Raw genomic sequence first — 19962 nt, forward strand, 5'->3', positions numbered from 1 at the left:
TGATACCACGTGGTCAGAGTCTTAAACCTCCTAGGACACCAGGACCGTCCTGTATTTTGATTTTTACCCCCAAACAGCTCTGGATGTGCAGCTTTAACTGTCAGCATCTCCCCTCCATTGACCACTCCCTGTTGTTTCAAATGTAATGCCTATTTTTCACCACTAGGTGCTGCTAACACCAAAGGAAAGTTGATACCTTTGACTTGAGGAGTAACTGGGTTCACATATATTTGATTGACAGCAGAGTTAAAAGCTTTGAGAAAACACACAACCATTTGAAAAGTTTATTTCTACCATACACAAACTGTACAACACAGCGCATATCTGTTTATTATGAAATAGTAAAAGTAATAGGAAGTTTCAATTTACAAACTACGTAAACTGAAAAAGCATTACATTTTAATGTAAAAGAAAAGAAAATACAATACAATTTCATATCATACTAATATCGTTCCACAAAAAAGCATTTCACATTACAAAACATCAAATACTAATAGGGAAAAATAAATATTATTCACAAAACTTCCTGAGCAAACAATGTGTGGTGTAGGAATTAAATATAAGAAATTATAAATAAAGGATTGTTAAGTTTAAAGAATGTGATTCAAATTTAAAAGATTAAAATTCTTTAAAACATATTTGAGTATTTGGATAAAATAGGGTCATACGTTTTTCTGTAATTTGGCTCTTTTGCTGTTACATTTTTTTCTTCGAAATGTCCTAGGCTACATGTCTTTGACTTCTCTTTGCAGAAATGAAAAATGTATTGCTCAAATTACTGTCTTTTTTTTTTTTTATTAACCTCATGTAAAATTGAGACCTGTATATAATACGGTGATATGACTACATTGTCCCATTTCCCTCTTTTTGTTGAAGGGCAGTGTGGTGAACTAAAAATACAAAATAATTGAAATACAAAAGTGCAATTGATGCAGACAAACAACTGATTAGCCAACAACTATCATTTGTCTATGTTTTCATTTCTTTTCTTTTTTTTTTTTTTAATTTAATGATTGAAACTGAAATGTAAGTTGTAGTGGTAGTCCGCTCGGTTTTGAAATAGCTACTATTCAAATCTGCCCCAAGCTTTTACAAGAATATTCAAACTGTAAGACTGGTTGAAATGTTAAGGCTTGTAAGCAGTTTAAGATAAACAGGAGTAGATGTTTGTTTTTAATTCACTCCTTCCTCTTTTTTTTTGTACCTCTCCATGCTAACAAAAAGTTAAAATAAACACCAGACTCTTCAGTCTCAGTCATGATATTTCAAAACCTGACTTTGAGATTACAGCTACTGAGACAACAGTATTTAAACAGTCATCAGGAACATTTCCTCCTATGAAAATAATTGTACTGTATAATAAATTAGACACCATCCACATAATACTGTCCTACCACAAAACATAGTACTCGTATATTTTTATGGATTCATATACATTTAGGCACATACTATATGCACACTCCAAAGTGTGTGCACAGAAGGCAGTTTAATATCTATATTTAAAAAAAAAAAAAAGAAAGAAAAAAAAAGAAAGACATCTCGACAAAGTGGATTTTTGTTGCACTCTTCTTGTGGCACGCTATGCAAAGCAGATTCTGACATTCAGTTCACTGAATGATACATTGCATGTTTGCTCAGTGTCACCTCCTGCTTGCATTCAGCTGTTATTGGTTTAAGAGAAAAAAAAGGTACAGTACAGTTGCATTGCATTTTTTTTTTTTTTTTTTTTGATCTCAGTGTTCACTTTGTCTTACCATACATTCAGTTTCCAATAAAGAATAGAAAGCAAAAGCAATGCTTAAAAATATCAATGCTTAGTAGTTTTGGTAGGTTTTACTTTCAAGGGAGATCCAACTTAGGGTCTAATAATATACGTTTTTCAACACTAGATGGCGAAAGTATGCCATGAAATTGGAATGTGCTTCTATGTAATTTACAATGTGCAGAAAGTCAACAGATTTTTTTTTTCAAATATTAAGCATTTACAATTCTAGAAATAAATAAAAATTGAGGAAATAAATACACTGATGAACAAATATAATAATAAATAGCGGTAATATAAGAATGACATGAACACATACAGATTAAAATCAAGCAAACCATACAAAATAATTAAGTGCAAGAGGAGTAAAAATCTCACCAGGATAAACATATCAAGTGAATGCAGAAACAGTAAAAGCATTACAAATCTGGCTGGTAATTTTCTCAGTGCAGTGTATTTACCGGGAAATGCCAAACACATTTCCAAAAGCCTTGTCTTATACATGCAGCCAAGCCAGCACTCTTCAGTAAAATAGAGCTATCTAGTGCCATTATCCCAAGTCAAAGAAACCTCTTGGTAGCTCTACAGCTTAAACATGGATGCCCTTAATAGCCTGTTTGATATTATCCAAGAGGGCCTTGCACTCTGGAGAGTATTCATGCTCCGAGTTGTTGTACATATCAGTTAATGTGTTCACATAGGCTTCAAAATTATGCTCACTGATGGGTCCCTGCAACAAAAACATGTTTGACTATTAGTGAAAACAGCACAGCAAAAAATGACAATTTTATAGAACATTAGATTTCATCCAGGACAGGTTAGATATAATGAGTTGTAGAGTCTTTGGTCAAAGCTTACTGTACCATTTGAGGCAGCTGAATGTCTGTTAGACTGTTAATGAGGGCTTGGCTAAGGCGAGCGAGCTCCTTCAGAAGGCTGTCATTGTGCTGTTCGATCATCTTGTTCTCCTCTTCAATTGTCTTCAGGTTACATTCCATTGACGAGATCTGCTTTCGGGTAAAAAGAAAATAAAAAAGAAACTAGTCAAAATTGGGCGACTAAAGATATCAAGCCACTGTCGTCAAAATGAACTTGTCGGAGTAAATACTTACCTGGGTTTGGAGTTGCATCATATCTGCCTCTATTTTCATGTTGGATTCATTCAGTTCATTTATTTCATGATCCAAGTGTTGAATGTCCTCTTTGTTTTCAACACCTGAGTTAAAGGAGATAATCAGATTTATCATATTCAAACTGAAAATCTTGACATTTTTGACGAAATAAATGTAACTGGAATAAGCTGCAAAAATACTCATGTAGTTTCACACCACACAGCATGTCAGAGTAGCTTACCGCTGCTGGCTTTCAGTTTGATAGTCATCTCTTCCTCTGAGTGCTTTTTCTTGATACTCTGTGCGTTCAGTGGGCAACCCGACAAGCTAGTTCACCGGGTCATAAATGACAATTTTAGGTGGGAGAATAAAACAAAACTCACCAACTTAAGCATCAATAGATATTGTGAATGAGAGTGAAGGTGCCATTGTAAGGATGCAACATGTCGACCAGCAGTATTGTTCAGAGATAAAATGGAGGACAGGCGACCTCACCTTCTGTGAGTGGCAAACACATTATTGGCATGTCCAAGGCCATTGCAGCCAGGCAAGGGACAATGGGGCAATTCCTGTTTATTGGCCTTCCAGGCAAAGGGCAGCCCATTGATGGACGACTCCTTCTGTCTTTTGGCAGCAAGTGGACAACTGCCTGCACTGCGGTGGGATGTGTATTTTCCCGATATATGGCCCTGTCCATCACATCCAAATACTGGACACCTACCAGAGAAACAAACAATCATGCATGTTGTAAACCTGCATTTTGCACACATGAGTATGTTTTTGTCACTTGCTAGAGACGTCTAACAGCACCAAAAATAACAACACAGCTGTTAAACTGCAAAGAATATTTTTAAAATACTGAAACCAAATCAGTCTCTGAGATCATTAAAAAAAAAAAAATCTCTCTTTCAATAACTAGACCGGAAGATTTGTTAACCATTAAGTTGATTAATCCAGCCAAATGCTGATTAAAAATGAAGTCACCAAAACTAGAAATGGACTCAAATAATCGCATTAACTATAAGTTACTAATCCACTAAAACTTGACTTAGAATGAAAGCTGTGTTCAGTGCGTACTGTACATTTTGAGGTGACTGATATTTGTGCTCGCAAACATAAGCTGAATATCATTAAGAGTTTGTCAGTTGCATTTCCAGCCCTGTTTTCTGCAGGTCAGTAATGGAGTGACATGAATTACAGATAATTGTCATGTATCCCCTCATGCGAAAGAATGTAATTTGGAGGTGGCTAACCCTTTCCCTTATTGATAAAGGTGAAAGGTCACCTGAGATGATACAAATGGCACACATACTGTAGAGTGCTGCTGCAAAAAGCCTGTTTCAGCATTTTGTTACTCAACAGCGCAGCAGCACTTAGAGGACAAAACAACACCAGTCCCATTACTTACTTATCTACCACAGGTAGGTAGCTTGATGCAAGGCACCAGGACAATGGAGGGATGCCATATGGCCCACTATTTACAATAATCTAGGGGCATTTGCTACCCTCCCCCTTTCTCTCCCTTTCTCTCTTAATGTGTATGAGGTATATTCCAGTCTAATTCCTAAGCTCATGCCCTTGCATTAGTAATTAAAAAGAAAAAATCAGTGTCCAGATGTATAAGTAAACAAGGGCTCATATATCTGACTTTGGATTTAAACAGCAAATCAATTACATTATTTTTTTTTTCAATAACACTTTCACAGACAACAGAGAGCGCAATGATTAAGCTGCAAATGAGTGCAATGCCATCGGAGTGGGCAAATCAACATTTTCTTAATATACTATAATTATGAAGAAAGCACTCAGTGAAGAGTGATAAGCCAGATATTCCATTCAGAAAATAGGAACAAATACAAAACCCTGAAAAATCCCACAAAAACACGCTGCTAATCCTTAGAAAATAATTCACTAATGTTACAACAAGAGAAGTATTATTTTCTTTGTTTAACTTAATGGCCTCCAGGTATAATGCCCCCCCGGGCACAAAAGCATGACGCATTTTCACAATATTTTCTTTGTTTTATTTTTTCGAAACAAAAAAACATGACAGCATGGGATGAGAGAGAGAAAAAAAATCTCTTACTTAAGCTCTTGCTCATCTTTTTCATCCTTGTTTGGTGTGAGCTTCAAACCTCCCTTTCTGGCACGTGGACATCCTGACAAGCTATAAATGTTTAAAAACAGCATTAATGAAAACTATCCAACTGTTAACAAAAGCTGCTATGAAGTTTCAGTTGCACATGTTTAAGCAAATCTAAATCTATAAAACTAAATAAATATAGTGTTCAATTATTGTAAAAGTTGTACTCTGCATTAGTATGTAGCAGAATATTCTGTTGTTGTAAAGTTGTACCAAAACTGCTCTGATAGGTAAAACAGTAAACAGATTTTAAAACAATAAATAAATGCTTAGACACATAGACGGATAGATAGATGAAAAGGCAGCCAAATAAATCAATAAAAACAAGAAATCAAAAAGTGCAGCATGTTTGCAGCATAAAGTGAGACTTTCACCATCTGTTTGAATGTCATGCATCTGACAAATGTATTTCATGCTCAGTTGCAATGTTTTTTTGTTTTTTTTTTTCTCTGCTACCTTCTGTGCGAAGCATAGTTCCCAGTCACATGTCCAGATCCATCACAACCAGGTGTTGGGCACCTGCAGGTTGAGAGACACAGGGACCAGGTGCTTTTTACAGCAAAAGACTACGAGCAGTGGATTCATGCAAATGTGCAGAAAAAGTTTCACAAATACCAAACAATGTTCAGTACATAGAATAGTGTGTAGTAGAAAGGAAAAGGAAAAGGAAAGCATTGACCCAAGCTGAGGCAAAAACAAGCTGCCTAGTTTCATGTGAAAAATCCTCAATAGCTACAATAACAGTTTTCAAAACACATACTTTAGTTCCTGAGAGTTGGCTGCCATCAGTGATTTGAGTGTTTTGTCAGCCAGGGGACATCCAGACACACTAGAGAGGATAAAGAGCTAACAGTCATTTTAATGCACTCTTTGATCACAGCTGAATTAAATAATCTTAATACAATGTCTCAATGCATATTTATACAAACATTATTTGGAAACACAATTCACTTCCTCTGTGTGAGAAAGCTTTTTCATGTCACAAATGTGAAAAAAAAAAAAAAAAAAAAGACATATGATATGAAATCTAACTCTACAAGCTATATGACACGTTTTCAAGTGTAATAATCAACATAATTAAGCAATCAGCACTGTTTCCCTTGTCTGTATATCTGCTAGCTGGTGCTAATGAGAGTGTAATTAATTACAGTACCTCCGATGTGATGCATAATTCCCCGTCACATGGCCACTGCCGTCACAGCCTGGGGTCGGACAGCTGCAGGAGAACACAAAGCATTTAATACACAGATTACTCTACTTCCCACAGACTTGCCAAGCTTGAACTGAATCTTTCTCTTACATTGAGAACCTTTTCATGGGCATTAAAGAGAAAAAAAAAGAGTTAGTACAGCGGGAAATTTAGTAGAAATTTAATTTGTAGCATAACTTTCAGTTTAATAATGTCTCTGAATGTCACTGAGGAAATCTGAGGGGGTACTGCGCTGTGGAAAAACTAGAGGATCCTACTTTTCTTGTGGTGTGATTCTCAAGAGGAGACCCAGCAGAGCATGCACTCTAACTACAAGAGTCAAGAGTTGTAAGCTTTGTACAGGACATACAGGGAGGAAACTCACTTTCAAATAGATATATTTCTTCTCCACATGAACCTGCAGACATACCAGTTACAATGATATGTGATATATCTTGCAGAATGGGATAGAAAAGGGACAGTTTCAGTGTGATTTGACTCAGTTGTATCACACTGCCCTACTTAAATAAAGTTAAGGCCTGGAATTACACTTATTATTATTATTAATACTGACCATCTGTCAAATAACATTTTCAAATGGAGGCTCACATTATGCACAGTTGACTGAATAAAGATGCCTTGAGATGTTTGACTCTTCCCTTTACAATAGTTTCTCACATATCATACCTCAAAAGCTCCTTCTTTGAATCTCGTAATAGCAGCTTGGCTTTGGAGCTCTTCATGCTAGCGTCTCCTTGATAGTGTTGGTCCTCCAAGGAGACCTGATCAAAATCCTCCGGCTAAGAAATAAGTGAAAACACATCCAAAATATTAATCCTGACCATAATATGCAATGACCTAAAAGTCAATAATTAATGAAAAACCCTGTATAATACTCTTAAACCACAAGCGCAGGGGTTAGAGTGCAAGGCAAAGAGATTATGCTTTAGGATACTTAAACTGTAGTAAACCATACATCCATTTAAAGTCATACTTAATCCACATAGTATTTAGTATGTATAGCCATGACATATGGATTTCCTTTTTTCCCTACAGACAAGATTCTGTAATCACCAGATCTTGTGTAAAAGCAGGTCAAATGTGACAACCCCTGATATCAACTACAAATGAACACCACCTGAGAAATAAAAAGAAATCCTATAATGTGTTGTGTTAATGTTCTGTGAGACCAGATTAACACTAGTAAATATATTTGATATATTTTATAGATTTACATATCTGACGAGAGAAGCTGCTGCTTTGTCTCAAAAACTGTCAGAAAAAATGTTCTTATCAAGTTTATCGTTCAATTTCCCTTGGAAATTTGGATGTTTTAGCAAACTGCTGGATTTTACATCGTACAATGAAAAACTTTTTTAAGGCTGATTTGTGTATGTTTTGACTAAATTAGACTACTTTTAGGCCATATAAATACATAAATAGTGGATGCAGAATTTCTCCACCAAATTTTGGACCTTCATGTTTGGAAATTAAATGTTAATGCTTCAGTAATTTCTTGATAATTCCTAGAAGGTTTCCCAGGATAATGTAATGTATGACAGTGTAATCTAGTACTAATTACAGGGAAAACAAAGACAAAATTGTCAGACAGTTATTTTATTCAGAGTTTATTTTTTTGTGTTGAGTTTAAACACAGTCGTTGATTTAAAGAGGAAACTTACAAGACATGTAAATAAACAACAAACTGAATCAATAAAATATAAATAAAAATTAAACTTCTGCCTATGACACTCTTACTAGGAAAACCATTAAACTTAATCTCTGTCTTGTTTCTTAATCTTCTTATGACTCTGCTGTTGAATCTCATTGTTTTAGTTGCACTTTGTTTAGCTGAAACGCTTTTGTTTGATGACACCAGACACTCTGCACCTTTTAACCCTCAAATTCATTCATTGACCCTCAAATTCAAATCCTATACCACACATTTCTCATGCTCTTAATGCATATATTACATCTTTAGATTACATCTAAAGTGACAGTTGTGGTTTTTTTGTTTGGGGGGCGTGTGTGTGTGTTTGGGGGGGGCGAGGGGGGGGGTACCTCTTTGTCCTGTAAAACGTGTGCTTTGCTGAAGTTAACAGGGATGGGGCTCTCCCAGCTGTCTCTCTCACACAGCGGATGGTAGAAGGCGGGGCTGATGAGCACGCTCCCGCCTTTGGCCACAGTGGACTCGGGAGGAGACATCGGGTCGTCTGAAGGTGTTTTTGTCTGGGCCTTCACGTTATCCTTACATTTCTTCATACTCAAGTCCAGGGTCCCATTTTCATCCACTTCTATGAGCATGTCCTAAAAGCAAAGAAGTTTGATCAATCAATTAACACATGCCACAACATGTTGTAGAGGAGCACAACAAATAAAGTAGATATGATTGCAGTCACATGAAAACAAATGAATACAATCAGTCAAAGGATAAAAATAAAACCTTTTTCTAATTACAGTGAAAAGCATGTAAATAAAACAGCACGATGCTCCATTATTATGACAGTAGCGATATGGTAAACTTGAACCCTAACAACATTTCTCTGTAAACATGAAAAATGACTTGAAATTCACTGCAAAACAAACAATGTATTTAAATAATACATACAGTGGTTATCTCACACCAGACAAAGTACCAAACTAAGCCAGCGTTAATTCTGCTGAACACAAAAAAAAAATAATCACTGGTGTGTAGTTTTCCAGTGACAGCTGTGTCATCTATTTTCTAGGACACACAACCAAGATGGCAGCTGGGGGTGGGGGGGGGTAGGGGGGGAGGTGGGAGGGGGGCTGCTGGTTTTAGGTCATCATTATTACAGCAAAAATTAAAAAGCTTAATGTGGCATAAGTTTCCTTGCTGACAGATGTGTTTGTCGTTTTTGCGCTGAAATGCAATAGCGTGATGACTTATGGCTGTTTTATGGTATTAAAAGTTTTACCTCATTAAATGCTGAAATCCTTTTCCATAAATGAAACCAATTATTCAACGCATATGTTTCATTAAACCCTATACATCATTATTTTTTTTTGTAACCAAGGGGAGCCTTTCAAATTAATTAAAGGGGATCATTTTCATGAACATTGGATGTGGCTGTCCACTTTAATTATCCAGCCATTTGATGACGTGTGTACCTAATCAAAATAACACCAGTGTTAAACTAAAGGATGTACGAGACTTCTAGTGATTAATTTTGATTTTGTTTTTAGCCTCAACTAAAAAACAAAACGGAAGACTTAATTCTTTCTTTTTATATTATTGATTATTTAATGATGTCATTTAAGCATCTCACGTTGTTAAATAAGTCAAATCAGCTTATATTCACGCTTTAAAGGCCAGCTTTTTGTGTGTGTGTGTGTTGTTGCGTGTGATATTTCAAAGTGTAACATACATATGCAGATGAGCATCCAACGACATATAACACTCTAAATATGGTCCCCTTTTTTCAGTCTTGAAAGCTGCTCTTTATTTTGTACATCTCAAGACAACTAAGCTGTAAATGAGAACAGATGATTAACTTGCTAACACTGTTTTATTCATTCAGTGGGCTGGTACCTGGTACAGGGCCACATTCTCAGCTCAACAAGCTGGGAGACAAGGATCTGTGCTGTGTAGGTGTGGAAACCTTGAATCATCTACAGTACAGTGAGCACGTATGTAACCCACAGAATGTGATCAATGTTAATCACGGAGTTTAAGTTGAACACAGTGCCACGTTGGAGATAATAACAGCAGAAGAAGATTTTGGATCCGCACACATTTCCGAGAAGAGTTTGGATTTTGTGTGAATTAAACTTTTCAGATGTTAACTCCTCTAACTGATTGGCTTAATCCATGAAAATGCTTTTAAAGACTATCTGGTGTAGACACACAGCCTATGTTGGATCATATAACTAAGCAAAATATCCTCTGCCATCTGCAGCGTGCAAGATGCGGTTTCAGACAAACAGTTCAGGGTTTTTACATGCCAGCTGATGTCGAAACAAAATACAATCTCCTCTCCTCTCGGCAGCTCCCGTTAGGGGTCGCCACAGCGGATCATCTGTTTCCATGTCTTCCTGTCCTTTGCATCTTCCTCTGTCATGCCAAACACCTGCATGTCTTCCCTCACCTCATAAACCCCCTCTTTGGTCTTCCTCTTTTCCTCTTGCCTGGCAGCTTCATATTTCTCCCAATATAAACAGCATCTCTCCTCTGCACATGTCCAAACCATCTCAATTTCACCTCCAAACCGTCCAACCTGAGCCGTTCCTCTAATATATGTACTCATTCCCTACAATCCTGTCCATCCTCATCACTCCCAATGAAAATCTTAGCATCTTAAACTCTGCCACCTCCAGCTCCATCTCCTGTCTTTTCATCAGTGCCACTGCCTCCAAACCATACAACATAGCTGGTCTCACAACCCTCTTGTAAACCTTCCCTTTCACTCTTGCTGGTAGCCTTTTGTCGCCTTTTGTCACCCACTCCACCCTGCCTGCACTCTTTTCTTCGCCTCTCTTCCACACTTCCCGTTACTTTGTACAGCTGAACCCAAGTATTTAAACTCATCCACCTTCGCCACCTATACTCCTTGCATCCTCACCATCCCACTGTCCTCCCTCCCATCGAAACAAAATACAAAACCACATGTAAAAATAAAAAAAAAAGAGGAGTATTTGTAATTGGGAAAGAAGGCTGATTGTATTTCTTCTTTTGATGTGATTACACAAATTTTCATTTGTGTACATTAAAGCTTTATGGAGTGGAAACCTTGTTTTTCTGCCACCAGAGCACCAAGCTCCCCTTGCCAAATTCAGTCTTTTGATGTCTTCCCTTTTTATACACAAATCAGAGTTCCTTTAAAATGACCACATTAAATACCTTTCCAAGTGGTCTAATTTGATTACCTTTGTGGAGGTTGCCAAGGGCCGGCCAGCAACAGCCTCCATGTTCTTCCGGTAGCGAGTGGAGAGGTTAAGGATGGCGGCAGTCGCTGCGGCGGCTTGGAGACCGTCTTCTTTTTTGAATTGACTCGGTGGGCTGTGTTGACCGGAGGTGGGCAAGCGGCCACCTGGAGCACCAAGAAAGCCAGGATACTGCTGAGGTGCTAAAAGACAAATAATTAGCGAATAATTTAGTTACTGAGACACCAGGTGTTCCAACAAAACTTAATAATACACAGCAAACAAGTTGTAATTTGATCATTTTATCTGTTTTCAACCATTGATTTAGAAGATAGATGCAAAAAAAATAACATTTAAAAATTATAAACATGGATGTTGTGGACTAATAGGCTCCATACTTAAAAAAAATACACATGAAAAAATTAGTTTGCCTCATTGATTCATCTTCCATAACATGTTAACTTGCAAACAAATACATTTCTTTGAGTGAAATAAAATATATGAAGCTTACAATCGGGGAAATGTGAGATTTCCTGGTCCTGGTTGGTCCCCATCAGAGGCTGTTTCCCAAAGACCTGTGCATCAAAGCTAGCGTAATCAAAGCGGATTCTGCTGTACTTGTCCATGTCTTTTGTGAGGCTCGTTTGCAAGGCTGCTACTGGATGAGAGAGCCTGTAGTTTAACTGGTTCATCTCGAACTTCTTTATCAAGCCGATGTTTCTGTGAGGAGACAAATTGAGGCTTTATATTGTTGTGTATAACTTGTGAAATAACGTGCCCAACAAGTCATTATAAAAGAGTTAAGTATAGACATTGTTTTAGAAGCACTCAGGGATGCCAGTGCTTTTGTACACATCGTCTGGGATCTGATGTGTGTTGTAGATCCACAGCCAGGTTGCCAGACTAATTAATATAGTAGGAGTGGGCATCCTGCCCATGATATATCCACAGGGAACAAAGAGTTCTGCTCTTTTATCATCTCTAATAGAGAGGAACTCACAGGAGCAGTAACCATTGCTTGTGTCTGCTTGGAAAGCTCAAAATAGACTGCGTGTTCTTTTGGAATCAGTGAATAAAAATATCCCACACTCTCCTCAACAATAATAGTGTTTATCACTTTTTTGCATAACCTCAGTTACGCTTTTAGAACTCCAGTCCACTACAGAGCTGCATATGATTTTTGGATGCTTGTAGTAATTATTTTTTTCTGCAAATGCAACCACATTTATAGCAGTTGGAAATCCCTAAGGTTATCTGGCATTATACCTCGGTGAGCGATCAGGTGTTTGTCTGCATTTCAGGCTCTCGTCCTGAGGTTTGGAGACTTTCACTGCAGCAGCGATGGGGCAGCCTGAGAGACTGGATGAGGAGGAAATCAAACACATTAGCCTAATACTGTAACTCATCTATGAACAGGGTGCAGATTCCTAATGGCTTTCTACCGATGCATATACCTCCGGTGGGTGCTACGGTTGCTGTTGACATGGCCTCTTCCTGTGCACCCGGGTGTAGGGCACTTGAGGACGTTCTCATGCATGGCCAGGACTGAGGAGACAAGGACACAGAGAGAGGAGATAAGCTCAGTAAGGGAAACACGTAAAACATAATCAAGCTGACAGATTATAAGATGGTAAATACACATACTGAGCATTTTGGCAATGAAACAAATAGAAATTTTCATACATTAAATGATGATTTATGTAACTGGTTGGTACATTAGAGCCTATAGAGAAAAGATCCTACAGAGACAGAAACAGGAGAAAAAAGCAGACAGCTTTTCTCATTGTGAGGAATGCTGTAATGTGGCTGAAATGTAAATAGCTTAGTGCAAAGAGGAGCGTAACAAGACAGCTGATTATATTCTTCAAAACAAACGCGTCGTTAAAGGTCCGCTCTGTATCCTTAGAAACTTCCTTTCTGTACATATTCTCCAATTAGTTTGTTGGAGTTGTCTATTTATTTTTGAATACTGCGTTAGCTAGCCCTTTGATTTGCAAATACTGCCTCCAGTCTAAGAGCACGCGCTTTTTTGAAAAAGTTAATTACTTTTTCTGTTCCTTTTGTAACATTACTGTTTAATGTTGAATGTTTGTTGAGTTATATTGAAATGACTTAACAATCGCCAATGTGAAAAAAAAAAAAAAGGAATTCAATATTCACACATTACAACACATTACGAGAGAGAGAGAAAAAATCCTTTAAGTGTATTTGAAAAGTTTCATGCACATCTTTGAATTGAACTAAATGTATAAGCAAGTATTTCTTGTCTTTGGGTCGCTGCTAAGAGGATTCCAATTACTGTGGTTGATTGTAAATCCTAAAACTGCCTGTTTTTACATGTAGGAATCATCCATTATACAGTATACACTGTATACACACACAGAATTGCTTGTGTGACTTACTCTCTGGAGGAACTCTGACTTTATGAGGACATCCAGACAAACTCCTGTGATGTGGGTACAGGCCGGTCACATGACCAGTGCCATCGCAGCCAGGAGTTGGACACTTTATATCCTTCTTATCTGTCCGTGGAGAATCTGTAGACACAGTGAAACAAGATGTTACACTGAATTAATACAAGTACTAGTGCTGCCTGGATGTACTGTAGCCTATTTCTTTATATACAGTTTATAGATTCTATTAAGAAATGTAGAAATAAGTGAAAAGTAAAATATACATCTAATGCACTTGTACTGTCCTGTATACATATTGTACAAAGGTCAACAGATTGAAATATCATGCAAAGCCAGACACTTTTTTTTTTTCTTTTTTTTTACAAAATGCATCTATTAATCTGTCATTTTAGTTAAGGCTGCAGTTCAACACAGAGCATTCACTTCTTAATGCCCATCCATCGAAAGATTACATCTAGGATTACACATTTAGCTGCAGTCATTTGAAGAATCAGAGGGAAACATGAGAGGTACTTTAGGAGGATTTAAGACTTATGGTCATGGTTAAATATCCAGTTGATTCCTATCAAAATCCAATATTCTGAGTAGTAGCAATTCCATCAGAAAATTTTGTTCTTCTTTATTTTAGTCTGTTTATTTATTACTTCACTTGTTGCCAAAATGTTTTTAGTACTTAAGAGGATTTCCACCCTCTGATTCCCCCACCCTGAGTCTGGTTCTTTTATTCCTTTTAATGTTTTTTGAGCACCCAATCATCCAAATCACAATTGGTCTGATTTAAACTGGATAAAGGTGCATTTTTGAAAGCCACTAATTCCTATACTGATCACTTTTTCTTTTCTACTTTAGATCAACTTTATTTTGTATAATAGGCGTTTCCCTCTTCATTGTTACCTTTTCCTCCATGATAGTTGAGCCTGCTGTCCATGTCCATCATCCTATGGTGCCTTCTCTCATTGGTCATCTGCTCCATGAGGAACCGGTCCATCTCCCTGTAGGCGTGGTGCAGGACCTGTCTTTGCTCTGTCTGCAGAGCTATGGCCTGCTCTAACAGGCTGAAGTTCACTCTGCCTCGACTCATTTCGAGGCCTCTCTCGTGCAGGCCCAGCGCCCAGCCCTCCAGCCGAGGTGGCCTCTCCATCTCTGACTCCCCTTCGCTGTCCTCCTCTGTGGGGAGCGGCCTGTATCTCAGTGCCTCAGCCTGAAAAATGCTTCCTCTACCCATCGGACCACCTAGTTCTGCGTGAGGCTCTTCTTTCACATGGCCGTTCCTGCCTGAAAGGTCTTCAGAGGCTCCAGAGGGGCTGCAGTTGGAGCCGTTCACCTTGGCAGACAAAGACAGAGGCTCCCATTCAGCTTCCCTCATGTCTCTGTATGGACTCTGTGGTGACGGTGAACCGCTCATCCTGTCTTGACTTTGGTCTTCTTCTTCGTTGTTAAGGAGCTCCTCTTCGTCTTCATCTATCAGAGGTTCGGGTGTGTCGACCTCACACTGTGGAGAGCCATTAGATGTAACTTCAGACCATCCGAGTGAATCGTTTGACTTTGCTGCCGCGTCCCGGCAGCTGTTTCTGTTGGCCACTCCATTGACTGCATTTAAGTTTCCATCTAAAACAACAAGAAAACACTCATTATTTCATGTGCTTTAACAGACCAAACATGTTCCTTTGTGACCCCTCAGTCACACACAGGATAAGAATTGTATGTCCTTGGTAATCTTCTGCAAATCCATTTAAGGTTTTAGATTTTGTGTTACTTTTCTATGAATAACATCTTGAGAAAAACATGTTTTTATAACCATCTAGAGGATTTTAAGAACACATGCTGCAATAGAAATGATAATCATAAGGTTGCAAGATTTCAAAGCAATTACTTGAGTATATTCTAGATAACATATGTGACCCTTCTTTCTGCTAGTTGAACATGAAACCCGAACATGAGAAACACAATTGTTTTCTCTTTCCTGTGTGTCTCCAATTGGACAACAACACAGATTTAGGACAAGATTATGGAGGGATTTTGCAGTACGGTGGACAGTTAGTTATGTGTATTTTTAAGTGCAAGCTAAGCAGCAACATGTTGTCATGTGCGCAAAAATGATTTAAAAACACATAATTACTGTTTCTAGGGATGAGAACAAGGAAAGTGAAGAGGATTCCTGAAAACACAGATGGAGGAAATCAAAAACACGGAGATGAAAAGAGAAAATCTCTGTGAGCTGCTGCTGTCTGTGTGGCAGAACTTGGTTTAGGAGAAGCCAACCGTACACCTCATTCAGAAAACTGACAATAATTTTGCTAGAAAAAGAAAATGATAAGAGCACAACAGCCAACAGTGCTGACAGAAATGACTGCTTTGTGAACATGACCCAAAACAAAATAGCTGCAAAAATACAAGTAATTAGATTAATTTTAATTAGAATATGTCATTTTTAATTCACTTGTAGTTTCTTTGTAGTATATTTGAAAAATGATTATGAGCATGGTTGTGAAACTGCTTAAAAATCGGAAATGCCAAGGTATTAACAGTGCATTTGATTGGAAAAAGTAGCTTTTCTATTGGTGTGAACTAAAACAGGATGCTTTTTAACGTTGAAAAGACAAAAAAAATAGTTAAACATTTTTTTCTTTTTACTACAAGCTCTCTAAGTAATTATTTATGTGGGTGTCTTTTTGATATCACTATTATTTCAGTGTAAAATGTTAAAAACCTACAATTATCCAAGATGCTGCAGAAGATGGTTGGTAGATTATTTAAGAGGAAGTTTTAGCGAATTAGAAGAGTTTTTCTAATGATATATTATCATATTATATATTGGTTTTGGAAAATGGCTTCTGTTTCTTACATTTTGGGATTTTGGCTTTTAAAAAATCCCTAAGGGTGTAATAAGATACCATTTACTGTATGATAAATGTAATCCCATTATTACAGATTTATAAAATACATACTATATGTACTTTTCATCTTAAATTTTACACTAATTTCATATAATCTTTTTTTCTCTGGCTTATTTTGCTGAGTGCTCTCAATAATTTAATTTGCATTGCCCTTTAGCTGTCTGTCTTTCAGCAGAAATCCCGGTCACATGTACAGAAAGCCACAAGATTGTGGGAAGCCTTATGCACTGAAAGTCTGATCAGCCGAACAGACAAAGAGGGTTATGGTTATCCCCCAAAATGCATCTGAAACAACACTTTATTAACACCACTGATTATATTAGGTCATGGTCAGTGATTAACAATGGAAAGCTATCATCTGGATTGATTCAACAAAATCTCTCTTGATCCTCCCAAAACCATTCAAACTTATGCTCTATTAAGGCTCTTTGGGCTGTGGGGCTTTTTACTTTCAGTAGGCTGTACTGTAGGTCTCTATCCTCTTAAGTGGCTAGACATCACAGACCAAACTGAAAAGTAGGATTCGATAGGTCGAGATAGATAGAGATGGATTGTGTGAATCAGATCACACTGCTGAGGATGATACAGATACAGGCATTATCAGACAGCTACGACTTATTAATGGGTGCAGCACAAAAAATTAATCCTTGCCAAAAGAGCTTTAAAATCTATGAAATAAAATATGTGGCACTAATAAATAGGCAAATTGTCTTTGCAGATAAACGAGTTTGATTGACATGTCTATAGTTTTATATGCATTTTGCTCGGGCAACATTACAACATGTTACTGTCAGTTCCTTGCTGTAGAAATATTTGAAAAGGGACATTTAAAGACAAACCCTGTTGAATGAAAAACTAAAGCCAGTTACACGTATTTACATTTATGAGGCAAGCAACAAGAGTTTTGTTTTTCATCCAGATGGACTCCCAGGCCTGACACAGCCGCATACAGTCAGACAAGCACACAGACGTATACACACACACACACACACACACACACACACATAGAAGTGCAGTGAAAAAAGGAAAGAGATGGAGGAAAAAAACTTGGATCCCTCCGGTGGTTTGTGTGTTGGAACAGGTGAACAGTTTGTACTCCAGAATAGCCATTACCAGCACTCTGCAGCAGGACTGCAGTTGGCTGGAGTTGAACGCAGTGTGGCTCGACCAAACGAGAGGCTTATTTTTCTCCCTTTTTGTTAAAATGCAGATATGACCAGCTTCCCGCTGCAAAAATTCTTACAGCCTCCGGTCCACTTTTCCAATTTTTTTTTTTTTTTTTTTTTGACAGAAAATAACCCCCTCAATCTGACAATGACAGCAAAATATGTTCTGAAAATGTTTATCAATATCCGTGTTCATTTGACACTCTTCAGACTTTGCAGTTTTTATTCTGGCAGGATTCTGTTTTGTTTTAAAGTCATAGTCCATTGAATGTGAGGTTGAAATAAGGGAAAATAGTCAATCAATGTTGGATGATAAAAAGATAAAGTATCTAGAATACACAACAACAAAGGAAACCTGATGATACACAGTGAATTACTTAGATAATTGTAATGTAATATGAACCCAGGAAACAAATAAATTCCATTTCCAATGAATCCACACAATTCAGTGAGCTACTCTCCTGGTCCATTTAACAACACACATGTGTACTATAATGAGCTGTAGACATTATGCCTAATTATGTATTAGACTGTGTTAGAGGGCCTAACAAAAGCTTTTGAAAGGGACAATTACGTTTGTTGCTTAGTTACATTGTTAAAAATATACCAAATCAGTGCAGATTATGGTGGACGAGAATGCACATGTACACCACAAGCATTGTTGCCAAAACGCACAAAATTCAATTCATTAGGAAAAAAGAAAACATTTTTGCTCCTGAAAAGGACAGTAGCATAAGTGAAAATAAATAATTTTAACTGTTGTTGATGAAATGGTTTGTGGTTGAGTAAAGTCTTTGTAAAAAAAATAAAAAATAAAACATTGGAACATCAGCCAATCTTGCCAAACAATGCTGACAACTCATTTGTTTTCCACAATAGGCAACTTCAATAAAAATTCAATTTAAAAGAATGGGAGAAGTTTAATTTAAATCAAAGTGAACTGGTGCACTCCCCCATTCAGTTTTTCATTCTATGGATTCAATGGGTTTGGACTGGCTATTGAAAAAGGACAGATGAGGGGTCTGAAATCTGGCCTCATCAAAAGAGGGTAAAGCCACGCCAAAAATATCATGGCAGATCAGCTGTCAAAACTTCAATTTGTGGACGTGAGACACAACTAATGTGGACCCAGCAGTGTAGTCTTTCACTTCCACTGCACAATGACTGCGGCTGCTGGCTGATGGCAGAGGGAGGGAAATATGAATGCAACAGATGGGATTTTAAAATTCAGCGTCAATTGTTCATCAAAACAGACAAAACAACAGGACATCTGTTTACCTGCTGGAGTGTCAATGTTCCTCAGCTCGTCTTTGTCCTGTGGCAGTGCCAGGTCCTCACTCTCCTCTTCACATGCCTCGCTGGGGCTGTAGTGGCGGGGCTTCATCAGCAGGGACTTTCTCTTGTTGACGGGGGCGCCCTGCACCCCTTCCTGTGCACTCCTCTTCCTAGCCATGGACCCATATGGGCTGGAGAGAAGAGGAGAACGGACAAAAAGCGCAGCAGGGTCAGCAGAGGCCTCGGTGGCTGCTTGGGCTCACAGTTTGAATAGTCCAACTTGTAAAATTTGGGGGTTGAGACAAAAACTAAAGACTTTTTTTTAATACATTATAAAGTTAAAACCATTTTAATGAACCCCATCTGTGATCTAGCAGGAAAATATTTAATTTTTGGCAAACAGATAAAAAAAGCTGTTTATGTCGTGAAATTTTTACCTGTGAGTCTCAGTGATGCAGTCGGCCAGCCCTGTGAAATACAGGCCAAGAAAGAACAGATAAAAAGTCGTGTTTACATTTCCACTACAGTAGCACAGCATCTGTCGACATATTCTTCATCAAAGGTTCAAGGCGACCGACTACTTTTGGACAATTGCTTATGAAATTTTACAATGTTCTGTAAATATTTGTTTTGTAGATAATGTTTTAGGGGTGATAGCACCTGAGCTAAAACAGCCTTTTACCATAGATTTTATTCTTTTTTTTTTTTACAATGCCATCGGGTGTAATCAGCATAAGGATGGAGAAGTGGTCTCTTCATTGATCTGAAAAGCTTTTCATTCTGTCTGCTTATTCTCTGGGAGTCCAACTGTAGCTCATCCTTTGACAGCGCTGACAACATGATCTAAAAGGGTAAATCAATTTTCCCAGAGGCCTGCGTGAATCTCATTCACAAGTTCTACCCCTACTCCTATGAAGCACAACCAATAATAACACTTTTCATGAATTTCCCCAGATGTAGTAATAGCTCCAGCGTGAACAGGCAGGCCTCAGAGGCCCTGAACACTTGCATAATGACATATCCAGTCTAGAGGTTTTCAATCACACAATATATACACACTCCTTAACTAATTTGAGCCAGTGTTCCAATTTAATGAAGTTATTCCCCTCTGAATAATGAA

The 19962-nt window shown here is 37.8% G+C and overlaps 1 protein-coding gene across 4 annotated transcripts in view; it reads right to left on the reverse strand.

The window, feature by feature from the left end:
• Positions 1-270: 270 nt before the first annotated feature.
• The window catches only part of st18 (ST18 C2H2C-type zinc finger transcription factor), a 42815-nt gene continuing 23123 nt past the window's right edge, over positions 271-19962 (reverse strand). For 3 of the 4 annotated variants that reach the window (XM_044369006.1, XM_044369004.1, XM_044369007.1), the window contains 19 exons: positions 19280-19310; positions 18846-19033; positions 14399-15112; positions 13493-13627; positions 12545-12635; positions 12357-12449; positions 11602-11810; positions 11094-11293; positions 8268-8513; positions 6894-7006; positions 6171-6233; positions 5778-5846; positions 5474-5536; positions 4961-5041; positions 3370-3591; positions 3116-3201; positions 2875-2978; positions 2626-2772; positions 271-2492 (listed from right to left, as the gene is read on the reverse strand). In XM_044369006.1, the coding sequence (XP_044224941.1) occupies positions 2352-2492; positions 2626-2772; positions 2875-2978; positions 3116-3201; positions 3370-3591; positions 4961-5041; positions 5474-5536; positions 5778-5846; positions 6171-6233; positions 6894-7006; positions 8268-8513; positions 11094-11293; positions 11602-11810; positions 12357-12449; positions 12545-12635; positions 13493-13627; positions 14399-15112; positions 18846-19033; positions 19280-19310 (2996 nt within the window). In that variant the 3' untranslated portion in view covers positions 271-2351. The remainder of the gene's footprint in view (positions 2493-2625; positions 2773-2874; positions 2979-3115; positions 3202-3369; positions 3592-4960; positions 5042-5473; positions 5537-5777; positions 5847-6170; positions 6234-6893; positions 7007-8267; positions 8514-11093; positions 11294-11601; positions 11811-12356; positions 12450-12544; positions 12636-13492; positions 13628-14398; positions 15113-18845; positions 19034-19279; positions 19311-19962) is intronic. The other variant, XM_044369005.1, reaches the window with a different exon arrangement.

The sequence above is a fragment of the Thunnus albacares genome, chromosome 12, assembly GCF_914725855.1.
Source record: "Thunnus albacares chromosome 12, fThuAlb1.1, whole genome shotgun sequence".
In the NCBI taxonomy this organism is placed as follows: domain Eukaryota; kingdom Metazoa; phylum Chordata; class Actinopteri; order Scombriformes; family Scombridae; genus Thunnus; species Thunnus albacares.